Source organism: Hyaena hyaena, unplaced genomic scaffold (genome assembly GCF_003009895.1).
Source record: "Hyaena hyaena isolate Hyena2069 unplaced genomic scaffold, ASM300989v1 scaffold_1178, whole genome shotgun sequence".
NCBI classification, from domain to species: domain Eukaryota; kingdom Metazoa; phylum Chordata; class Mammalia; order Carnivora; family Hyaenidae; genus Hyaena; species Hyaena hyaena.
The window spans coordinates 7376-27135 of NW_024081806.1; the positions used below are offsets into that span (position 1 = coordinate 7376).

The window sequence follows — 19760 nt, forward strand, 5'->3', positions numbered from 1 at the left end:
GAAGTTCACTTTTTTTTTTTAACCCCCTTGTAGACGGTATCATTAGATAAACATCCTTTTCAATGATACAACCCAAGCCATTTCTGGCCCTTTTCCTGGAAAAGCTTTTTGCTGCTGTCAGTTTACAGGAACAGCAATAAGAGTCCATTTTCTGGGCATGAAGCCCAGGACTCGAAGGGAGGCTCTAGAGAACATCTGGTCCGCTTGATATATAGAAGCCAGCACTGCATGTGTGTATTTGTGTGTATGTGTTTTTCCTATGCTGACTCATGGCATTGAAGCCTTTCTGGAAACACCCCCACTTTTGTAGCCAGCCAGTTTATACACACCCCTTCAGCTCCTCCTTGTTTCAAATGTTAAGTCAAGAGGAAGAAGGAAAATAAACTCAAGAGCTGCTCTCAAGCATCCAGAATTATCTGCACCCCACCTCTTCAGAAGAGAGACTGGCCCCAGGTCTGACTCAGTCTACTACAAACCAGACCTTTCTCTTAAAGCACCAACTTTATCTGAGCCTTCAGACAAAACTGGGAGAAAAGAGTCCAGGAGCACTTTGGACTCTGCAGGAGGCAGGGGGCTGACAACTGGCAGTAAAAACAGAAAGATGGCAGACCCTGAAATTGAGCTTTTCGTGAAGGTAAGTTTTGTAGCCATAATAATGGCATATGGAATGTATTATTTCTTGACACTGGGCCTCTGATTCTAAAAAGAAGTCAGTATTTGGGATAGACATAGTTTTGTAATTATATTCCGCCTCAGAGTCCTAGATGTATGCCTGGTTGCTCTTAGATGACAACAGGGAAACATGTTCTCTGAGAAAGGCAAGGACACATGGCAGAGGGAGCACTAGACTGGCTGGGAGTCAGAACAACTAAATCGTATTCTTGATGGCTTCCTATGTAATTTTGGACACATCTCTCCTTCCCTCTGGATCTCTGTTTCTTCATCTGCATAATGAAGAAGCCTGACAAAGTTATTCTTAAGGGCTTTCTAGCTCTTGCAGTCTGTGTTTTATGAGATAGGTTTTGGAAGCCTGAATGAGGGAAGGAGAAGACCAAGCCTGGGCTGAGAGGCCCGCTCCCACACATAGCGCAGAGAGAGCTTTCTAAAACTCTCCCACAATAGATGAAGATCACAGTGGAGTCACATGGACGCTATTGGAGGAAACAGTCTGTGTGCCTGTTATGTGAGGAGGAGACATTTTAGAACGCTGTTTCCTCTTTATGGTGTGCTTTGAGTTTCTTTTTAATGTTTCAACTTTTCAGAAAAGCCCTTTGGAAAACCCCTAAAGCAGGAGAAGGGAACATGCGTTTCGAAATTAACTCATCAAGAAAAATAAATAATTTTGTATAGGTTATTGTAGTAATTACAGTTTCCAAAAACTTGGCTTATATTAACTATTTTTCCTCTCTATTTTCATTGACTTTTAGAAGTATCCAAGATGATAATAATAAACTCTCATACCATGTTTGGTCCTTTTCTAAGCACTTTACATATATTAGACATATTTACATATATTTCCTCTTTTAGTCCTAAAAACTTACATTAGTAGTGGTAGTAGTAATCACTATTATAGTAATATTGTTGTCTTCATTTCTAGATAAGTCAGCTAAGGCAATAAAGTTTAAAATTTTTTTTTTATGTTTTATTATCTATATTTGAGAGAGAAAGAGAGACAGACAGAGACAGAGCATGAGCAGGGGAGGGTCAGAGAGAGAGGGAGACACAAAATCTGAAGCAGGCTCCAGGCTCTGAGCTGTCAGCACAGAGCCTGATGCAGGGCACGAACCCTCAAACCGGGAGATCATGACCTGAGCTGAAGTCGGATGCTTAGCCGACTAAGCCACCCGGGCGCCCCTGGCAATAAAGTTTAAGTAACTTGCCTCTAAAACTGTATGCCTACTGATGGCTTACAAAGACATAAAATAAATTAAGTTTACCAAATGTTAGTTTAAACATCTGTTAGCCAAAGTAATACTTTTACAATTATTTAGAACCATTTACCTGGTTCACATATATACGCAAAGGATGTAATCAACCTGCCTTTTCAAAATTATAGGAGTCCGACCCTGGAATTCCTGCCTAGCAAAGTAATCCAAATAAGTGCTTTTCTAAGGAGCAAAGAGCTACTTCTCTTATCTCAAGACTTTAGCAAAACATGTGACTGCTCAGACATGATATAAATAAGCCTTAATTTCCTAACTGGCTTTTCATATCTACCAGTTGCAAACCAGAGGTAATATCTGTTCACAGGGTAACTAAAGTGTTCCCTTAGTCTAAACTATTCATTCAATCCGATCAAACTCCTCTAACTAGTTGTTAGCATTGATGTGTTCATCTCCAAAGACGTCCTCATATCTGGGTAGTAATCTGGATGAGAGAAGATAGTGAATCACACGTTGGATGAACAAATGTTGAATTAAGTAATAACTTTCAAGTTAAAATAACTAATCATTTATTAAGTACTTACTATATGGCAGTCACTGTGTTAAGTAGTTTATTATTAACCCTACATTATGGGTACAGAAAGTAAAGCAAAGAGTATCTAAGTGACTTTGTCCAGGGTCACATAGCTAGTGAATGGCAAGATTAGGATCCCAATTATTTAAAATAGCTATGTCTAATCTTATTCAATTGTTTTCTTTTTAAAAAATTTTTTAATGTTTCATTTACTTCTGAGAAAGAGAGAGACAGTGTGAGCAAGGGAGGGTCAGAGAGAGAGGGAGACACAGAATCTGAAACAGGCTCCAGGCTCCGAGCTGTCAGCACAGAGCCTGACGCGGGGCTCGAACCCACGAACTGTGAAATCATGACCTGAGCCCAAGTCGGTCGCTTAACCGACGGAGCCACCCAGGCGCCCCCAATTGTTTTCAATCTGGCAAATTTTTTAGTAAATTTTCCAGAATTTCTTCAGATGGAATCCTTCAGATGTAAGCGTACTTGGACGCCTGGGTGCCTTAGTCGGTTGGGCGTCGACTTCAGTTCAGGTCACGATCTCACAGTTCGAGGGTTGGAGCTCGGCGTCGGGCTCTGTGCTGACAGCTCAGAGCCTGGAGCCTGCTTCGGATTCTGTGTCTCCCTCTCTCTCTGACCCTCCCCTGCTCACGCTGTCTCTCTCTCAGAAATAAATAATAAAAAAAACATTAAAAAAATTTTTTAAAGATGTAAGCATACTTAATGACATTGCTACAAATTATAGGTTTCCTGAAAGAAACCTGAGTATCATCTGGTCCAGGTTTTTGTTTTGCTTTGCTGTAACATGTGTTCCACAGATCTCTAGAAGTTTTGTAAAAGATATGGAGATGGGGCATAAGGATTGAGAGGCATGAAAAATATTAATAAGTTTAAAAACCACTGCTCTTTATCAATAGTATCTCATTTATAGACCATGTTTTCTTTCTAAAGATTAGAGTCTGTGACTTCCCCAGCTACCTCTGGCTGTGGCTTAAAAACCCTACTGCAACTTCTTCCTCATAACATGGATGGCATGCCTACAAGAGATTAAGCACTTTCTTGTCACAATTAGAAATTTATATCACACCCCCAAAAAAGAATTTATATCACATCACCTATGTGTTGTATGTAGTCAGTGAAAACATTACCTTTCAGCTCTGAATGACCTCGGCAAGATTTATGACCAGAAACTAAGAACAAGGGGTTTTCTAACATACATTTTATTTTCTCTAAATTCAGACTTTATCTTACTGGTTTATTGTTCATTGTTAAATCGTTTTTGTGTTCTCTACGATATACTATAAAATGAAGTTTTAGTAGATTTTTACATAACGTTATAAAACCTAACATTTGGGCCAAAATTCTGAATGTAACATTTTGTCAAAGCCATTTTATCTCATACCCTAACCCCTAATCTGTAACCTCAAACAACTAACCTTGAACAGAACTCTCTGGAGAGGTCTCTGAGCAGCAATATATCAGGCACACACTGCAACCCTACCCTAGCCCTAACCCATGAACTGAGAAAGAGGACTCTAGAACACATGATAAGAAAAACTGAGAAGCAGCCTAGTTATCCTGGAGATGACTCCAAGCAATTAGGATTTGGTAGTATTTCTAAAAATGGGTGATAAGGTAAAGATAAAAACAGAAAAATCAATTGAATATCTCTTTAAAAGCATTTAGAACCTCAAATCCCCACCTTGTCACAGTTCCATAGATGGTTGCCATGTTTATTCTTACACCAGCAGAGGTCTGGGTTTTGTTTTTTTTTTTACTCACGAGAGGTCTCTGAACTGCAAAATAACACGCACATACTCTAAACCCTAACCACTAAACACTAACTTTAACCCTAACCTTAACACTAACCCTGACCCAATACTAACCCTAACCCTAACCCTCTGGAGACGTCTGTGAACTGCAAAAACACAAGGCACATAACCTAACCCTAACACTAAACCTGCTCCAGGAAAAGAAGACTGGAGTTTTATTCCCTGGTGAGATCCTGAACTGCAAAATTCCAGGCACCATACCCCGACCTTAACTCTAACCCTCACCCTTGATCTGAGAAAGCAAACACCTGAACACACAATAAGAAAACTGAGAAACAGCGCGGTTATCCTGGAAATGACCGCAAACATTTAAAAATTGGTAGTGTTTCTGAAAATGGGTGAGAAGGTAGAAATAAAAACAGAAAAATCAATTGAATATCTATTTAAAGAGTCTTTAGAGCCCCAAATCCCCTCCTTGCCTCAGCTCGTATGGTTGCCATGTTAAGTCTCACCCCAGCCAAACTCTGAGGTTTTATTCTCAGGAGAGGTCTCTGAACAGCAGGATACCAGGCACGTGCCCTAACCCTAACCCTAACCCCAGCAGAATTCTGGGATTTTATTCTCTGGAGAGGTCTCTGAACTGCAAAACACAAGGTACATACGCTAACCCTAACAGCAAGGAAAACAAAACAAAACAAAACATTTTATCAATGTGGAAAAGAAAAAAAGATTATACTTTTCTCTGAATTATTGGACCATTTTCAAACTCTTAAAACTATCATAAAGACTCTCATAAAGACTGATTAATTTTTTGAATCCAACAAAACTATTAGATGGTAGAAAACAGTGTTTAAGAATCTGGGTTCTGAATTTGCTACATGAGAAGAGTATATACTCATCGGCTCTTGTCTAACTGACTGTACTTGAGCAAATAAGCTTCTCTGAGCCTCAGTTTACTCACCTGTAAAACAAGAGTAATAACGAACCTATATCATGGGATCATCTTTACCATAAGATTTAATAAAACAAATCTTTCAAAGACAGTAGTTGTTAACATAGTAAACATTCAATAAATGTCAGATATTGTGGCTATTATTTTTTTCATGTTTAGAAACTTAAATCATAAACACAAAAAGAAAAAGTTGTTTTTGTGGATGACCATATTCTGTCCTTGCCAGCTAAATATACTTAAGAGGTGGTAATTCATCAATCAGGCTAAGGAATTTACATCCTAAAAATTTTTGTGATGGTACTTTAAATCTGCATATTATAAACGGGGGGGGGGATTCAGTTTTCCTGTAAACTTGACTGCATTTCCCCCACACCTCAGTGTTTCGCCTTTCCTTTTGCCAAAGGTGATCCACCCTTCCTGCTGTATCTATTATCAGACTCCATTCTTCTTCCTGCTTCCCACTCATAATCACATTTGTACTCACTGGCCCCAGTTCTGATTGGATCCTTAGTTTGACTTCCATTACAAAAGAAACACAGCTGCCTCGGTTGGTTGCCTCTTCGCATAGCTCTTCAACTCCCTGACATCACAAAAGAATAACAATAAGCATCATTTCCTCTGTTGCACCCATTTGCCAGGGAAAGGAAAATTTGTCAAAAAAATTAGGATTATGCCCAGGGCTTCTGGGAGCTTACTATTGTTAGAAACAACAGATCAGAGCAGCTGTAAGATGAAGGACCCTTTAATTTCTTCTGCAGAATGACGCAAAAGCAAAAAATAATAATAAGTCCAAGAGATGAGAGATGCTGATGGCTTGGACTTGGGTAGCTAGCACCTAACAGTGTGAGCAGATAGTAAGCATCAAATAAATATTGAAAAATGAATGATGTAATAGCTATGGCAAATGAAAGTACTAACCTTATTTGGAGATATTATAGGTAAAACTGACAAGAATTAGTGTTGGATTCAATTTGGAAGTGAAGTAGAAGGATGATTTTCAATTTCCTAATTTGGGCAACTGAGTAGATAGTGTCTTCTCTGCTATGGCTGCCATAACAAAATATCATACACTGGGTGGCTTAAACAATAGACATTTATCTTCTCACAGTTATACAGGCTGGATATTCAAGATCAAGGTGCCAGCATGGTCATGTTCTGGTGAGAACTCTCTTCCTGGCTTACAGATTATTGCTTTCTCAGTGTCCTTCCATAGCGGGCAGAGAGAAATAGGAGAGAGAAAGCTTTCTGGTCTCTTCTTATTAAGGGCCTTAATCCCATCATGAGGGCCCCATCCTCATGACCTCATCTAACCCTAATTACCTCCCAAAAGCCTTGCCACCAAATACTAGGGTTAGAGTTTGAAAATATGATTAAAGAGGGGATACAATTCAATCCATAGCAGATGGCAATGTCATTCACACAATTAGAAGCCCTAAAGAAAGAGAAGGTCAGGGAATGGAGTAAAGAAAAAGGGAGGAATTCAGTTTGGGACACGTTGATATTGAGGTATCTAAAACCTGGATTTCCCATGAGGGCACTGCATCAGCTATAGCCCTCTCAAGAAGTGGCTATCTTTTTTGTTAAATTTTTTAAGTATTTATTTTTGAGAGAGAAATAGAGTGTGAGCAGGAGAGGGTCAGAGAGAGAGGGAGACACAGAATCTGAAACAGGCTCCAGGCTCTGAGCTAGCTGTCAGCACAGAGCCCGACGCGGGGCTCAAACCCACGAACTGTGAGATCATGATCTGAGCTGAAGTCGGACACTTACCTTACTTCCTTTTCTTCCTCATTTCTCTTACCACTGAGCCTGGAAAAGAGGTAGGTATCCTTTAGGTATCCTTGCTCCTCATTCCTGTTTCCAGACCATTCTACCTCCCCCATCCAGAGAAATACAAGTCATAAAATCAGACTAAACCACTCCTTCTGGTGATAGCAGTCTTCGAAACATCAGGTCACTTTCTCTTATGTCTTGAGGATTTTTAGCTTCTGGACTATTGCCATTCTCTCCAACACTATTCCTATCACAATTCTTGGTGATTTTAATATCTACACAGATGATCCTTCCAATACTCTGGCCTCTCAGATCCTTGATTTCTTCTCCTCTAGTGACCTTGTTCTTCCCCTCCCAGAGCCATATGCTAACTTTTGTCACTGCAACTTCTGTAATGACTGCATAATATCATTCATTTGAGAGTCTTTTCCCCCTACTTTTTGAAATGTTCTATTTTAACACACTTTATTGAGTTATAATTTACATAAAATAAGAGGCACCCATTTTAAGTGCACAATCCAATGACTTTTAACAAATGTATACACACATGCAACTACTACCCCAATCAAAATATAGAATATTTCTATCACCTCAGAAACTTCCTTTGTGTCTCATTTCAGTAAAATTTCCCCACTGTATCCCACTACCTCACTGCCAGGAAATCACTCATCTGCCTTTTGTCTGGATAGATTGGTTTGTATTTCTTAGGATTTTTTATAGATTGACTCGTACAGTATGTACTCTTTTTTTGTCTGGCTTCTTTCACTCAGCATAATTATTTTGGGGTTTCCCCAAATTGTTGTGTGCATCAATATCTCATCCCTTTTAATTGCTGAAGTATTCCATTGTATAGATGTAACATATTTGTTTATCTATCAACTGAAAGATATTTGTGCTGTTTCCAGTTTTTTAGCTGTTATTAATAAAGTTACTATAAACATTCATGTACAAGTCTTTCTATGGCCATATGCTTTCACTTCTTTGGTGTAAATACCTAGGATTATAATTAATGGATCATATGGTAGATACATTCTTAACTTTGACAAGCTCTTTACAAACCACTTGCGCCATTTTACACTCCTAACAACAGTGTATCTGTTCTAGTTGCCCCACATTCCTACCAATACTTGGTATGGTCAGTCTTTCAAATTCCAACTATTCCAGTGTGTGTGCAGTGGCATCTTTGTTGTGGTTTTCATTTTCATTTCCTTGTTAACGAATGATGTTGAGCATCCTTCATGTCTTTATTTACCACTCTTTCACAGAGCGTTTAAATCGCATGCCCATTGTTAAGTTGGATAGTTTGTTATTGAGTTATAAGAGTTTTTATTCACATATTTTATATACTTCGTTTTTTAAATTTTTTTGATGTTTATTTTTGAGAGAGAGACAGAGTGTGAGCATGGGAGGGTCAGAGAGAGAGGGAGATACAGAATCTGAAGCAGGCTCCAGGCTCTGAGCTGTCAGCACAGAGCCCGACGCCGGGCTTGAAACCACTAACCACGAGATCATGACCTGAGCCGAAGTCGGACGCTGACTGAGCCACCCAGGCGCCCCAAATTTTATATACTTTGGATACAAACATTTTTCATTTCCTTAACAGTTCTTCTGCAAAGCAGATTTTAGCTTTCATGCAGCTCACTTTACTGAATTTTTCTTTCCTCTCCCTCACTCTCTGAATCCCAGCCATGTTGACCGTCTTTCAGTTCCTTATAATGCCAGGCTCACACATGTTGCAAGGCTTTTGGATATGCTGTTTGCTGTTTTGAATGGCTTCTTCATGCCTATTCTCCTACTTAACTCGTATTCTTTGAACTCAATTCAAATACCACTTCCTCAAAAAGACCTTCCCTGCCAGACCCCATACAGATTGTTTCTCTGTTACATACTCTCATAACATGCACATCCTTTCTTCAAAGAAGTTATATCAGTTTAAAACTAAGAGTTAATTGGGGCACTTGGGTGGCTCAGTCGGTTAAGCATCTGACTTCGGGTCAGGTCATGATCTGATGGTTCGTGGGTCGAGCCCTGCATCAAGCTCTGTGCGAACCGCCTAGAGTCTGGAGCCTGCTTCAAATTCTGTGCCCCTCCCCCACTCACACTCTGTCTCTCTCTCTCAAAAATAAATATTTAAAATTTTTTGAAAACCTTAGAGTTAATGTGGGGGCTATATATATATATATATATATATATAAAGAGAGAGAGAGAGAGAGAGAGAGAGAGAATGGAGGGGCCACAGATGAATTCAAATTTACATAAAATTTCAAAGCAGAAAAATGCGTTGTTTTCAGTGAACAAAATATGGCTTTTCATTTTTTTCACCATTGTTTTTCTTACTATTGAAGTATAGTTGGCATAAACTGTTATATTAGTTTCAGGTATATAACATGTTGACTCAGTGTTCATCGTGATAGGTGTAGTCAACATCTGTCACCAAACAACTTTATTACAATATTATTGACTATATTCCCTATACTGGGCTTTTCATCTCCATGACTTATTCATTTTATAACTGGAAGTTTATACCTCTTAATTCCTTTTGTCTACTTTGCCCACTGCCACCCACCTCCCCTTTGGTAACCAGCAGTTTGTTCTCTATATCTAGAGATTGGGTTTGTTTGGGGGTTTTGTTTGTTTGCTTCCTTGTTTGTTTTGTGTTTTAGATTCTACATATAAGTGAAATCATATGGTATTTATCTTTCTCTGCCTAATTTATTTCACTTAGCATAATGCCCTCTAGGTCCATTTATGTTATCACAACTGTCTAGATCTCAGATTTCATTCTTTTTTATGCCCGAGTAATAGCCCATTCATCTATGGCTAGACACTTGGGTTGCTTCCATATTTTAGCTATTGTAAATAGTGCTGCAATAAACATAAAGATGTAAATATATTTTCAAATTATTTTCAAATTAGTGTCTTCTTTTTCTTTGGGTAAGTACCCAATACTGGAATTACTGGATCATATGGTATTTCTATTTTTAATTTTTTGAGGAAACCCCATGCTGTTTTCCACAGTGCTTGGACCAATCTACATTCCTGTTGAAGATACACAAGGGTTCCCTTTTCTCCAACACTTGTTATTTCTTATCTTTTTGACACTAGCCATTCTGATTTGTGTGAGGTGATATCTCATTGTGTGTTTGATTTACATTTCCCTAATGATTGGTGATATTGAGCATCTTTTCATCTCTCTGTTGGCTACCTGTATGTCTTCTTTGGAGAAATGTCTATTCAGGTCTTCATTTTTAATCAGATTATTTGGATTTTTTTGTGTGTATAAGTTTTTTTTAATGTTTATTTTTGAGAGAGGGAGAGAGAGTGCAAGTGGGGAAGGGACACAGAGAGAGAGACAGAAACAGAATCCAAAGCAGGTTCCAGGCTCTGAGCTGTCAGCACAGAGCCCAACTTGGAGCTCAAACCCATGAATCATGAGATCATGACCTGAGCCAAAGTCAGACGCCTAACCAATGGGGCTACCCAGCTGCCCCAGCAGTTCTTAACATATTTTGGATATTACCCCCTAATCATATATATTATTTGCAAATACCTTCTCTCATTCAGGAACTTGCCTTTTTGTTTTGTTAAAAGTTTATTTTGCAGGGGCACCTGGGTGGCTTAGTCAGTTAAGCGGCCGACTTCAGCTCAGGTCATGATCTCACGGTTTGTGGGTTCAAGCCCCACGTCAGGCTGTGTGCTGACAGCCAGCTCAGAGACTGGAGCCTGCTTCAGATTCTGCCTCTCTCTCTCTCTCTGACCCTCCACTGCTCACGCTGTCTCTCCCTCTCTCAGAAATAAATAAAACATTTTTTAAAAAGTTTCATTTGCTGTGCAAAAGCTTTTCATTTTGTTGTAGTCCCAATAGCTTGTTTTTTGCTTGTTTACCTTGCCTCGGGAGACATCTCCATAAAAATGTTGCTAAAGCTGATGTCCAAGAGATTACCGCCTATGTTTTCCTTTAGAAATTTTATGGTTCAGGTCCTACATTTGGGTCTTTATTTATTTTGAATTTTTTGAATTTATTTTTGTGTGTAGTGTCAAAAAAAAAATGGTCCAGTTTCATTCTTTTACATGTAGCTGTCAAGTTTTCCCAGTACCATTTATTGAAAAGCCTGTCTTGTCCCCGTTATGTATTCTTGCCTCCTTTGTCATAGATTAATTAACCATATAAGCATGGATTTATTTCTGGGCTATCCTGTTCCATTGATCTATGTGTATATTCTTGTGCCAGTACCATACTGTTTTGATTATTATAGCTTTCTAGTATAGTTTGCAATCAGTGAGCCTGACACCTGTGGCTTTGTTCTTTCTCAAGATTACTTTGGCTACTCAGGGTCTTTTGTGATTCCATACAAATTTTACAACTGTTTGTTCTAGTTCTGTGAAAAATTCCATTAGCATTTGATAGAGATTGCATTGAATCTGTAGATTGCTTTGTGAACTATGGACGTTTTAACAAAATTTAACTATATTAACTCTACCAACCTATGAACACAATATATCTTTCTATTTGTTTGTGTCATCTTTAATTTTTTTCATCAGTGTCTTAAAAGATTTCAGAGTATAGGTCATTCACCTCTTTGGTGAAATTTATTCCTAGGTATTTTATTCTTGGTAATGCAATTGTAAATAGGATTGTTTTCTTAATTTCTCTTTCTGCTACTATGGTATTGATGTTTCAAAATGCAACAGATTTCTGTATATTCATTTTGTATCCTGCGTCTTTACTGAATTTATTTATTAGTTCTGGTGTCGTCTGCAAATAGTGACAGTTTTACTTCTTTATCAGTTTCGATGCTTTTTACTTCTTTTTGTCGTCTGATTGCTGTAGCTAGGACTTCCGGTACTATGTTGAATAAAAGTGTTAAGAGTGGACATCCTTGTCTTGTTCCTGATCTCAGAGGAAAAGCTTTCAATTCTCACCATTGAGTATGACATTAGCTGTGGAGTGTTCATTTTCATTTTTTTCTTTATTGTGTTGGGATATGTTCCCTCCAAATCGATTTTGTTGAGTTTTTGACATGGATGGATGTTGTATTTTGTCAAATGGTTTTTCTGCATCTAATGAGATAGTTATATGTTTTTTATCCTTTTTGTTAATATCTTGTAATCAGAGTGATTGATTTTTGAATTTTAAACCATCCTTGCATCTTTGGAATTAAGCCCATCTGATCTTGGTGAAGTATCATTTTAATGTATTGCTGAATGCTATATGCTAAGATTTTGTTGAGGATTTTTGCATCTATGTTCATCAGGGATATTGGCTTGTAGCTTTCTTTTCCTCTAGTGTCTTTGTGTGCTTTTGACATCAGAGTAATGCTGATTCAGAGACGGATCTTTAAATGAATGGTGTTAAAACAATGATTAACCATTTGTAAAAAAATAAATAAATAAATAAACAAATCAAATACATAGGCTAGAGTCCCAATATAACTTTGCCAAACTAAATTCCAGATAGATGAAACAAATGCAAAAAATGAAGCCATGATGATACTAAAAGAAAACATCTTTAGACTAAAACAAAATAAGAAAGGCGACGTTTTCTTTGTAAACTTGATGTATATAAATGGCCATGTAAGCAGATCAGAAAAACTAGACTGCATAGAGGAAAAAAGGAATAGATTTTATGTAAAATCTAAGTTTTACATAAGCCATGTTTTAAAATACATGTAATGTGTATCAAAAAGTGTTAATATCTTCAGTATACAAATAATTTTTTTCAAATCAATAAGAAAAATGTCATCACTTTAATAGAAAAAATGTAAGATTGTCATGAACAAATACTTCACAAAATAAGGAAATCAAATGGGCAATAAACATATGGAAAATGCCTCTCAGGAAGGAAATTTGGCAGGATCTATTAAAATGGAAAATGTGCTTAGTCTTTTACAACATTTTCAATTTAAATATTAATTCTAAAGATGTAATCTCAGCAGTGGAACAAATTATATTCCCCAAAATAGTTGCTGCTGAAATAATTAGCATAACAAAATTTTTGGAATATCTGAAATGCCCATCAACAGGAAATGGTTATATAAATCCAGGTAATATATAAAATGAACTATTATTATTATGTACTAATCACACTTGTCATTTTAAATATCATAAACTTATTTGATTCATTATCTCTGCCCACAGATGATAGACTCCATGAGATTAAGGACTTCCAATTTTGTCTCTAGCAACTGGCTCATTTCCCAGTAGGCACTCAATACATACTTGAGCAAATGAATGAATGAGGCCTCCCTTTATCTTAACAGGCTGGAAGTGATGGGGAGAGTATTGGAAACTGTCCCTTTTGCCAACGCCTTTTTATGATCCTCTGGCTTAAAGGAGTTAAATTCAATGTAACTACTGTTGATATGACCAGGTAAGAGAAATCAAGACATGTTTCATTCTGGAGATTGAAATCAGTAGACACCAGTATAATGTTTGTGTTTGTATAATGTGTACTATAACTAAAGGCCTAATGCTGCTTATTTTCAATAATTATAGAAAGCCTGAAGAGCTGAAGGACTTAGCCCCAGGCACCAATCCTCCTTTTCTGGTGTATAACAAGGAGTTGAAAACAGACTTCATTAAAATTGAGGAGTTTCTAGAGCAGACACTGGCTCCTCCAAGGTACAGCATTCTACAGGATATTATTGTTGTTGTTGAAAAAAAATCTATTTTATTGCCTTATTTATTGCAGATTGAGAATTCTTACTTCTAGACATCTAACTCTTTCTCACTGTTGGACCTCTCTTTTGCTATTTTTCTAGAAAAGTTTGCAAAGATCCCCTTGATTATTCTATATATGATTACAAAACTTTACTACAGAATTATTTATTTAATATATCTAAGGCTATTAAAACTATATAAGATGTAGGCAGTATATAAGGAAAAGGCAAAGGCTAGATTTAGAAACCTGGGAAAGGCAGGGAATTTCAGCCATAATGAAGTTTGGGGGTATTTATAGAGCTCTCACAAGATCTTGAATTTTGAAACAGCTTTTGATTCAGTCTGATCTCTAAGCTCTCAGGTTGAGAAATATTATGTCTATTATGCATAATCTTCCCCCCCTCAACTTTAAATAACCAAAGATAATAGTTTTAACATTTCAAAGTAATTTTTATATTCCTTATGCTATCTGTGACTTTTGTTCACATGACTTATTCATTCCATAACTGGAAGTCTGTATGTCCCACTTCCCTTTACCCGTTTTCACATATCCTCCAACCCTTTCCCCTCTGGTAACCAGTGGTTTATGCTATGTATTTATGGGCCTGTTTCTTGAGGCATCATAATTCTGAACTTCAAGTTATATTACAAAGCTGTAGTGATCAAGACAGTATCATACTGGCACAAAATAGATACATAGATCAATAGAATAGAATAGAAAACCCAGAAGCGAACCCACAACTATGTGGTCAATCTTTGACAAAGCAGGAAAGAATATCCAATGGGAAACAGTCTCTTCAACAAATGGTGTTAGGAAGACAGGACAGCAAGATGCAAAAGAATGAAATTGGACCATTTTCTTACACCGTGCACAAAAATAAATTCAAAATGGATTAAGGAAGGTACTCATGATGAGCATTGAATGTTATAGGTAAATGATGAATCACTAAATTTCTACACCTGAAATTAATTTTACCATATATGTTAACTAACTAGAATTTAAATAAAAACTTGAAATAAAAAAGAAATAGATAGTGGTGATGATTGCACAACACTGTGAATGTAATTAATGTGACTGAATTGTAAACATAAAAAAAGCTTAAAATGGCAGATTTTATTTATATTTTGCCACAATAAAAAAAATGGGTTAAAGACCTAAATGTGAGACAAGAAACCACCAAAATCCTAGCGGAGAACATGGGCAGTAATCTCTTTGATATTGGCCATAGTAACTTCTTACTAGATATGTCTCCTGAGGCAAGGGAAACAAAACAAAAATAAACTGTTGGGACTTCATCAAAATAAAAAACTTCTGTACAGTGAAGGAAACAATCAACAAAACTAAAAGGCAACCTATGGAATGGGAGAAGATATTTGCAAATGACATATCTGCTAAAGGGTTAGTATCCAAAATATATAAAGAACTTATAAAACTGAACACCCAAAAAACCCAAATAATCCAGTTTAAAAATGGGCAGAAGAGGGGCACCTGGGTGGCCCAGTCGGTTGAGCAAACAACTCTTAGTTTTGGCTCAGGTTATGATCTTGGGGTTTCATGGGTTCAAGCCTGCATAAGGCTCTGTGCTGGTAATGTAGAGCCTGCTTGGGATTCTGTCTTTTTCCCTCTCTCTGCGTCTCCCCCACTTGCACTGTCTCTATCTCAAAATAAGTAAATAAACGTTTTTAAAAATGGACAGAAGATGTGAATAAACATTTTTTCCAAAGAAGATATCCAGATGGCCAGCAGACACATGAAAAGATGCTCAACATCACTCATCCTCAGGGAAATGCAAATCAAGACTACAATGAGATATCACCTCATACCTGTCAGAATGGCTAAAATCAACAACACAAGAAACAACAGGTGTTGTTGAGAATGTAGAGAAAAAGGAACCCTCTTGTACTGTTCGTGGGAATGTAAACTTGTGCAGCTATTGTGGAAAGCAGTATGGAAGTTCCTCAAAAAAACTAAAAATAAAACTACCCTATGACCCAGTAACTGCACCACTGGGTATTTCTGCAAATAATACAAAAATACTGGGGCACCTGGGCAACTCAGTTGGTTAAACATTCAGCTCTTGATTTTGGCTCAGGTCATGATCTCACAGTTTGTGAAATTAAGCCCCTAGTCAGGCTGTCTCTCTCTCTCTCTCTCTCTCTCTCTCTCTCTCTCTCTCTGTGTGTGTGTGTGTGTGTGTGTGTGTCCCTCTCCAGCTCACACAGTCTCTCTCTCTCTCTCAAAATAAATAAATAAATAAACAAACAAACATTTTTTAAAAGAATACAATAATACTAATTCAGAGGGATATGTGCACCCCAATGTTTATAGCAGCATTATCTATAATACCCAAATTATGGAAATAGCCCAAGGGTCCGTGGATTGATGAATGGATTAAGAAGATGTGGAAGGCTCCTCGGTGGTTCAGTCAGTTGAGTGTCCAACCCTTGATTTCATCTCAGATTATGATCCCATGGTTATGGGACTGAGCCCCATGTTAGGCTCCATATTGAGCACGGAGCCTGTTTAAGATTCTCTTTCTCTCTCTTTCTCTGTCTCTATCTCTGCCCCTCTCCCCTGCTTGCTCTCTCTCTCTGTCTCTCTCTCTGTCTAAAATTGAAAAACAGAAGATGTGGTATATAAATGGTGTATGGAATATTACTCAGCCAAGAAAGAAGAGTTAAGATGGCAGAGTAGTAAGGGGACTCTTGGTTTGTCATGTCCCTTGAACACAGCTAGATCAACATCAAATCATTTTGCACACCTAAGAAATTGATCTGAGGATTAGAGAACAATCTGCATAATTTGAGGGAGAGAATGTGGGAGGCTTCTTTTTAACAAACAAATCAAAGTACACATATTTAAAGTTCCAGACACTCCCCATTGAAAGCAAGAAGTAACTCTGCAGAGGACTGACATGGGGAAAAAGCAGCCAATTCACAACAACAGAGGGCACACAGCATATACCAGAAACATATCCTGAAGTTCCAGGTCCTGGACATTGTATAAACCCTTCTTAATATAGCATTACTCTCAAGAGCAGGAAACATAACAAGCTTTCATACACACAAAAGACAGAAACCTAGACAAAATGACAAGACAGAGGAATTCTTCCCCAAAGAAAGATCAAGAAGAAATCGCAGTCAAGGATTTGCTCAAAACAGATACAAGTAATATATCTGAATATGAATTTAGAAAAATAGTCATAAGAATACTAGCTAGGCTTGGAAAAAGCATAGAAGACACCAGAGAAACCCTTGCTGCAGAGATTAAAGACCTAAAAATTAGGCCAAAATAAAAAATGCTATAACTGAGATGCAAAACTGACTGGATGTAATCACAACAAGGATGGAAGTAGAGAATTGAATAGGTTATATAGAATATAAAATTATAGAAAAAAATGAAGCTGGAAAGGAGAGAAAAAGAAAACTATTGGATCACAAATATAGACTTAAGGAACTCAGTGATTCTATAAAGTGCAATACTATCCATATCATAGGAGTTCCAGAAGAAGAGTGGGAAAAAGGGACAGAGGTTTTATAGCTGAGAACTTCCCTAATCTGGGGAAGGAAACAAGCATTCAAGTCCAAGAGGCACAGAGAACTCCCCTCAAAATCAATAAAAACAGGTCAACACCAAGACATATCATAGTGAAACCTGCAAAATACAAAGACAAAGAGATAATTCTGAAAGCAGCTAGGGACAAATCCTTAACCTACACAGGTAGACATATAAGGTTAGAAGCAGACCTGTCCACAAGCCTTTTGGCAAGCCAGAGGGGAGGGGCAGGATATATTCAATGTGCTAACAAGAAAAACTATGCAGGCAAGAATACCTTATCCAGAAAGTCTACCATTCAGAATAGGAGAGATACAGAGTTTCTAAGACAAGCAAAAACTAAAGGACTTCATGAACACTAAACTAGTTCTGCAAGAATTATTAAAGGGGACACTTTGAGCGGGAAAGAGAAATGAAAAGCAACAAAGGCTAGAAAGGAACAGAGGCAATCTACACGAATAACAACTTTCAAATAATACAATGGCACTAAATTCATATCTATCAATAATTATTGTAAATGTAAATGGACTAAATGCTCCAATCAAAAGACACAGGGTCAGAATGGATTATAAAAACAAAACAAAACAAGACCCATTGTTATGATGCTTACAAGAGACTCATTTTAGTCCCAAAGATACTTCCAGATTGAAAGTGAGGGGGTAAAAAACAATTTATAATGGTGCCTGGGTGGCTCAGTCAGTTAAGCATCTGACTTCAGCTCAGGTCATGATCTCATGGTTCATGAGTTCAACCCCCTGTCAGTCTGCGTGCTGACAGCTCAGAGCCTGGAGCCTGCTTGGGATTCTGTGTCTCCCTCTCTCTCTCTGCCACTCCTTCCCTCCACCACCCCCCCGCCTCTCTCTCTCTCTCCCTCTCTCTCTCTCTTTATCTCTCCTACAAAAATAAATAAACACTGGGGCTCCTGGGTGGCTTAGTCGGTTAAGCGTCCGACTTTCACTTAGGTCATGATCTCGCGGTTCGTGGGTTCGAGCCCCGCGTCGGGCTCTGTGCTGACTGCCAGCTCAGAGCCTGGAGCTGCTTCGGATTCTGTGTCTCCCTCTCTCTCTGACCCTCCCTTGCTCGCGCGCTCTCTCTCTCCTAGAAATAAATAAAACATTAAAAAATTTTTTAAAAATAAATAAACATTTAAAAAATTTTAAAAACAACAATTTATCATGCTAATGGATATCAAAAGAAAGCTGGGGTGGCCATATTTATATCAGACAAACTAGATTTTAAAACAAAAACTGTTATAAGAGATGAAGAAAGGCACTATATCATAATAAAGGGGTCTATACAACAAGATCTAACTGTAAATTTTATGCTCCCAACTTGGAACAGCCAAATATATAAAGCAATTAATAAAAAAAATCTAAAGAAACTTGTTGATAATAATACAATAATAGGGGACTTTAACACCCCACTTATAGCAATTGACAGATCATCTAAGCAGAAGATCAAAAAGGAAACAATGGCTTTAAGCAACACACTGGACCAGATGGAATATTACTCAGCCATAAAAAAGAATGAAATCTTGCCATTTGCAATGATATGGATGGAGCTATGGAGTATTATGCTAAGCAAAATAAGTCAGTCAGAGAAAGACAAACACCGTATGATTTTACTCATTCATGGAATTCAAGAAACAAAACAAATGAGCAAAGGAGAAAGAGAGAGAGACAGAGAGAGAGAGAGAAAGGCAAACCAAGAAACAAACTTCTAACTATAGAGAACAAAGTGATGGTTACCAAAAGAGAGGTAGGTCAAGGGATGGGTAAAAGAGGTATGAAAAATTAGATATTATCACTCTTTAAATCTGTGCCAATGTGATGGATATAGTGATATCTCACTGATACTTTAAATTGTATCTCCCTGAATAATAGGTGAATTTTAGCATCTTTACATAGGTTGATTGATCATTTGGTTTTGTTCTGTGAATCATCTTGTCAAATCTTTCATATTTTCTATTGGCTTATGTATCAGCGTTTGCATTCAATTCTGATAACTAGAGACAAAAAAGTCGTGGCTTAACTAAATATGGTTTTTATTTTTCTCACATAATAAGCCAAGAATGAGTCATTGTGGGGATGGAATGACGGCTCCATAATTTCACTGGGGACCCGGGTTCTTTCTAATCTCTCTTCTCTGCTATCCTTCCGGTAAAGCTTCCAGTCTCAAAGTTAATTATGGTGACAATATGTCCGCTGGAATTCCAGGCAACAGATCTAACTCCCACACAGGAAGAAGGAAAAGGGAAATGAACAAAAGATGCAAGTTATATTTTTTTAATGTTTATTTATTTTTGAGAGAGACAGATAGACAGACAGAATGTGAGGAGGGGAGGGGCAGAGACAGAGGGAAACACAGAATCTGAAGCAGGCTCTAGGCTCCAGGCTGTCAGCACAGAGCCCAATGCAGGGCTCCCTCTCACAACTGAGAGATCATGAGCTGAACCAAAGTCAGAGGCTTAATTAACCCACTGAGCAACCCAGGTGCTCCAAAAGATGCAAGCTAGATTTAAGAAGTTTTCACAGAAGCCACATCAACAATTTGCATTTATATTTCATTATCCAAAAATAATTCACATGGTCACATCTAA

General features: G+C 37.7%; 1 protein-coding gene across 1 annotated transcript in view; it reads left to right on the forward strand.

Moving 5' to 3' along the window:
* Positions 1–336: 336 nt before the first annotated feature.
* CLIC2 (chloride intracellular channel 2) overlaps positions 337–19760 on the forward strand; it is a 31178-nt gene continuing 11754 nt past the window's right edge. Inside the window, exons 1-3 of the mRNA XM_039222675.1 lie at positions 337–634; positions 13206–13315; positions 13441–13566. Coding sequence (XP_039078606.1) covers positions 602–634; positions 13206–13315; positions 13441–13566 — 269 coding nt within the window. The 5' untranslated portion in view covers positions 337–601. The remainder of the gene's footprint in view (positions 635–13205; positions 13316–13440; positions 13567–19760) is intronic.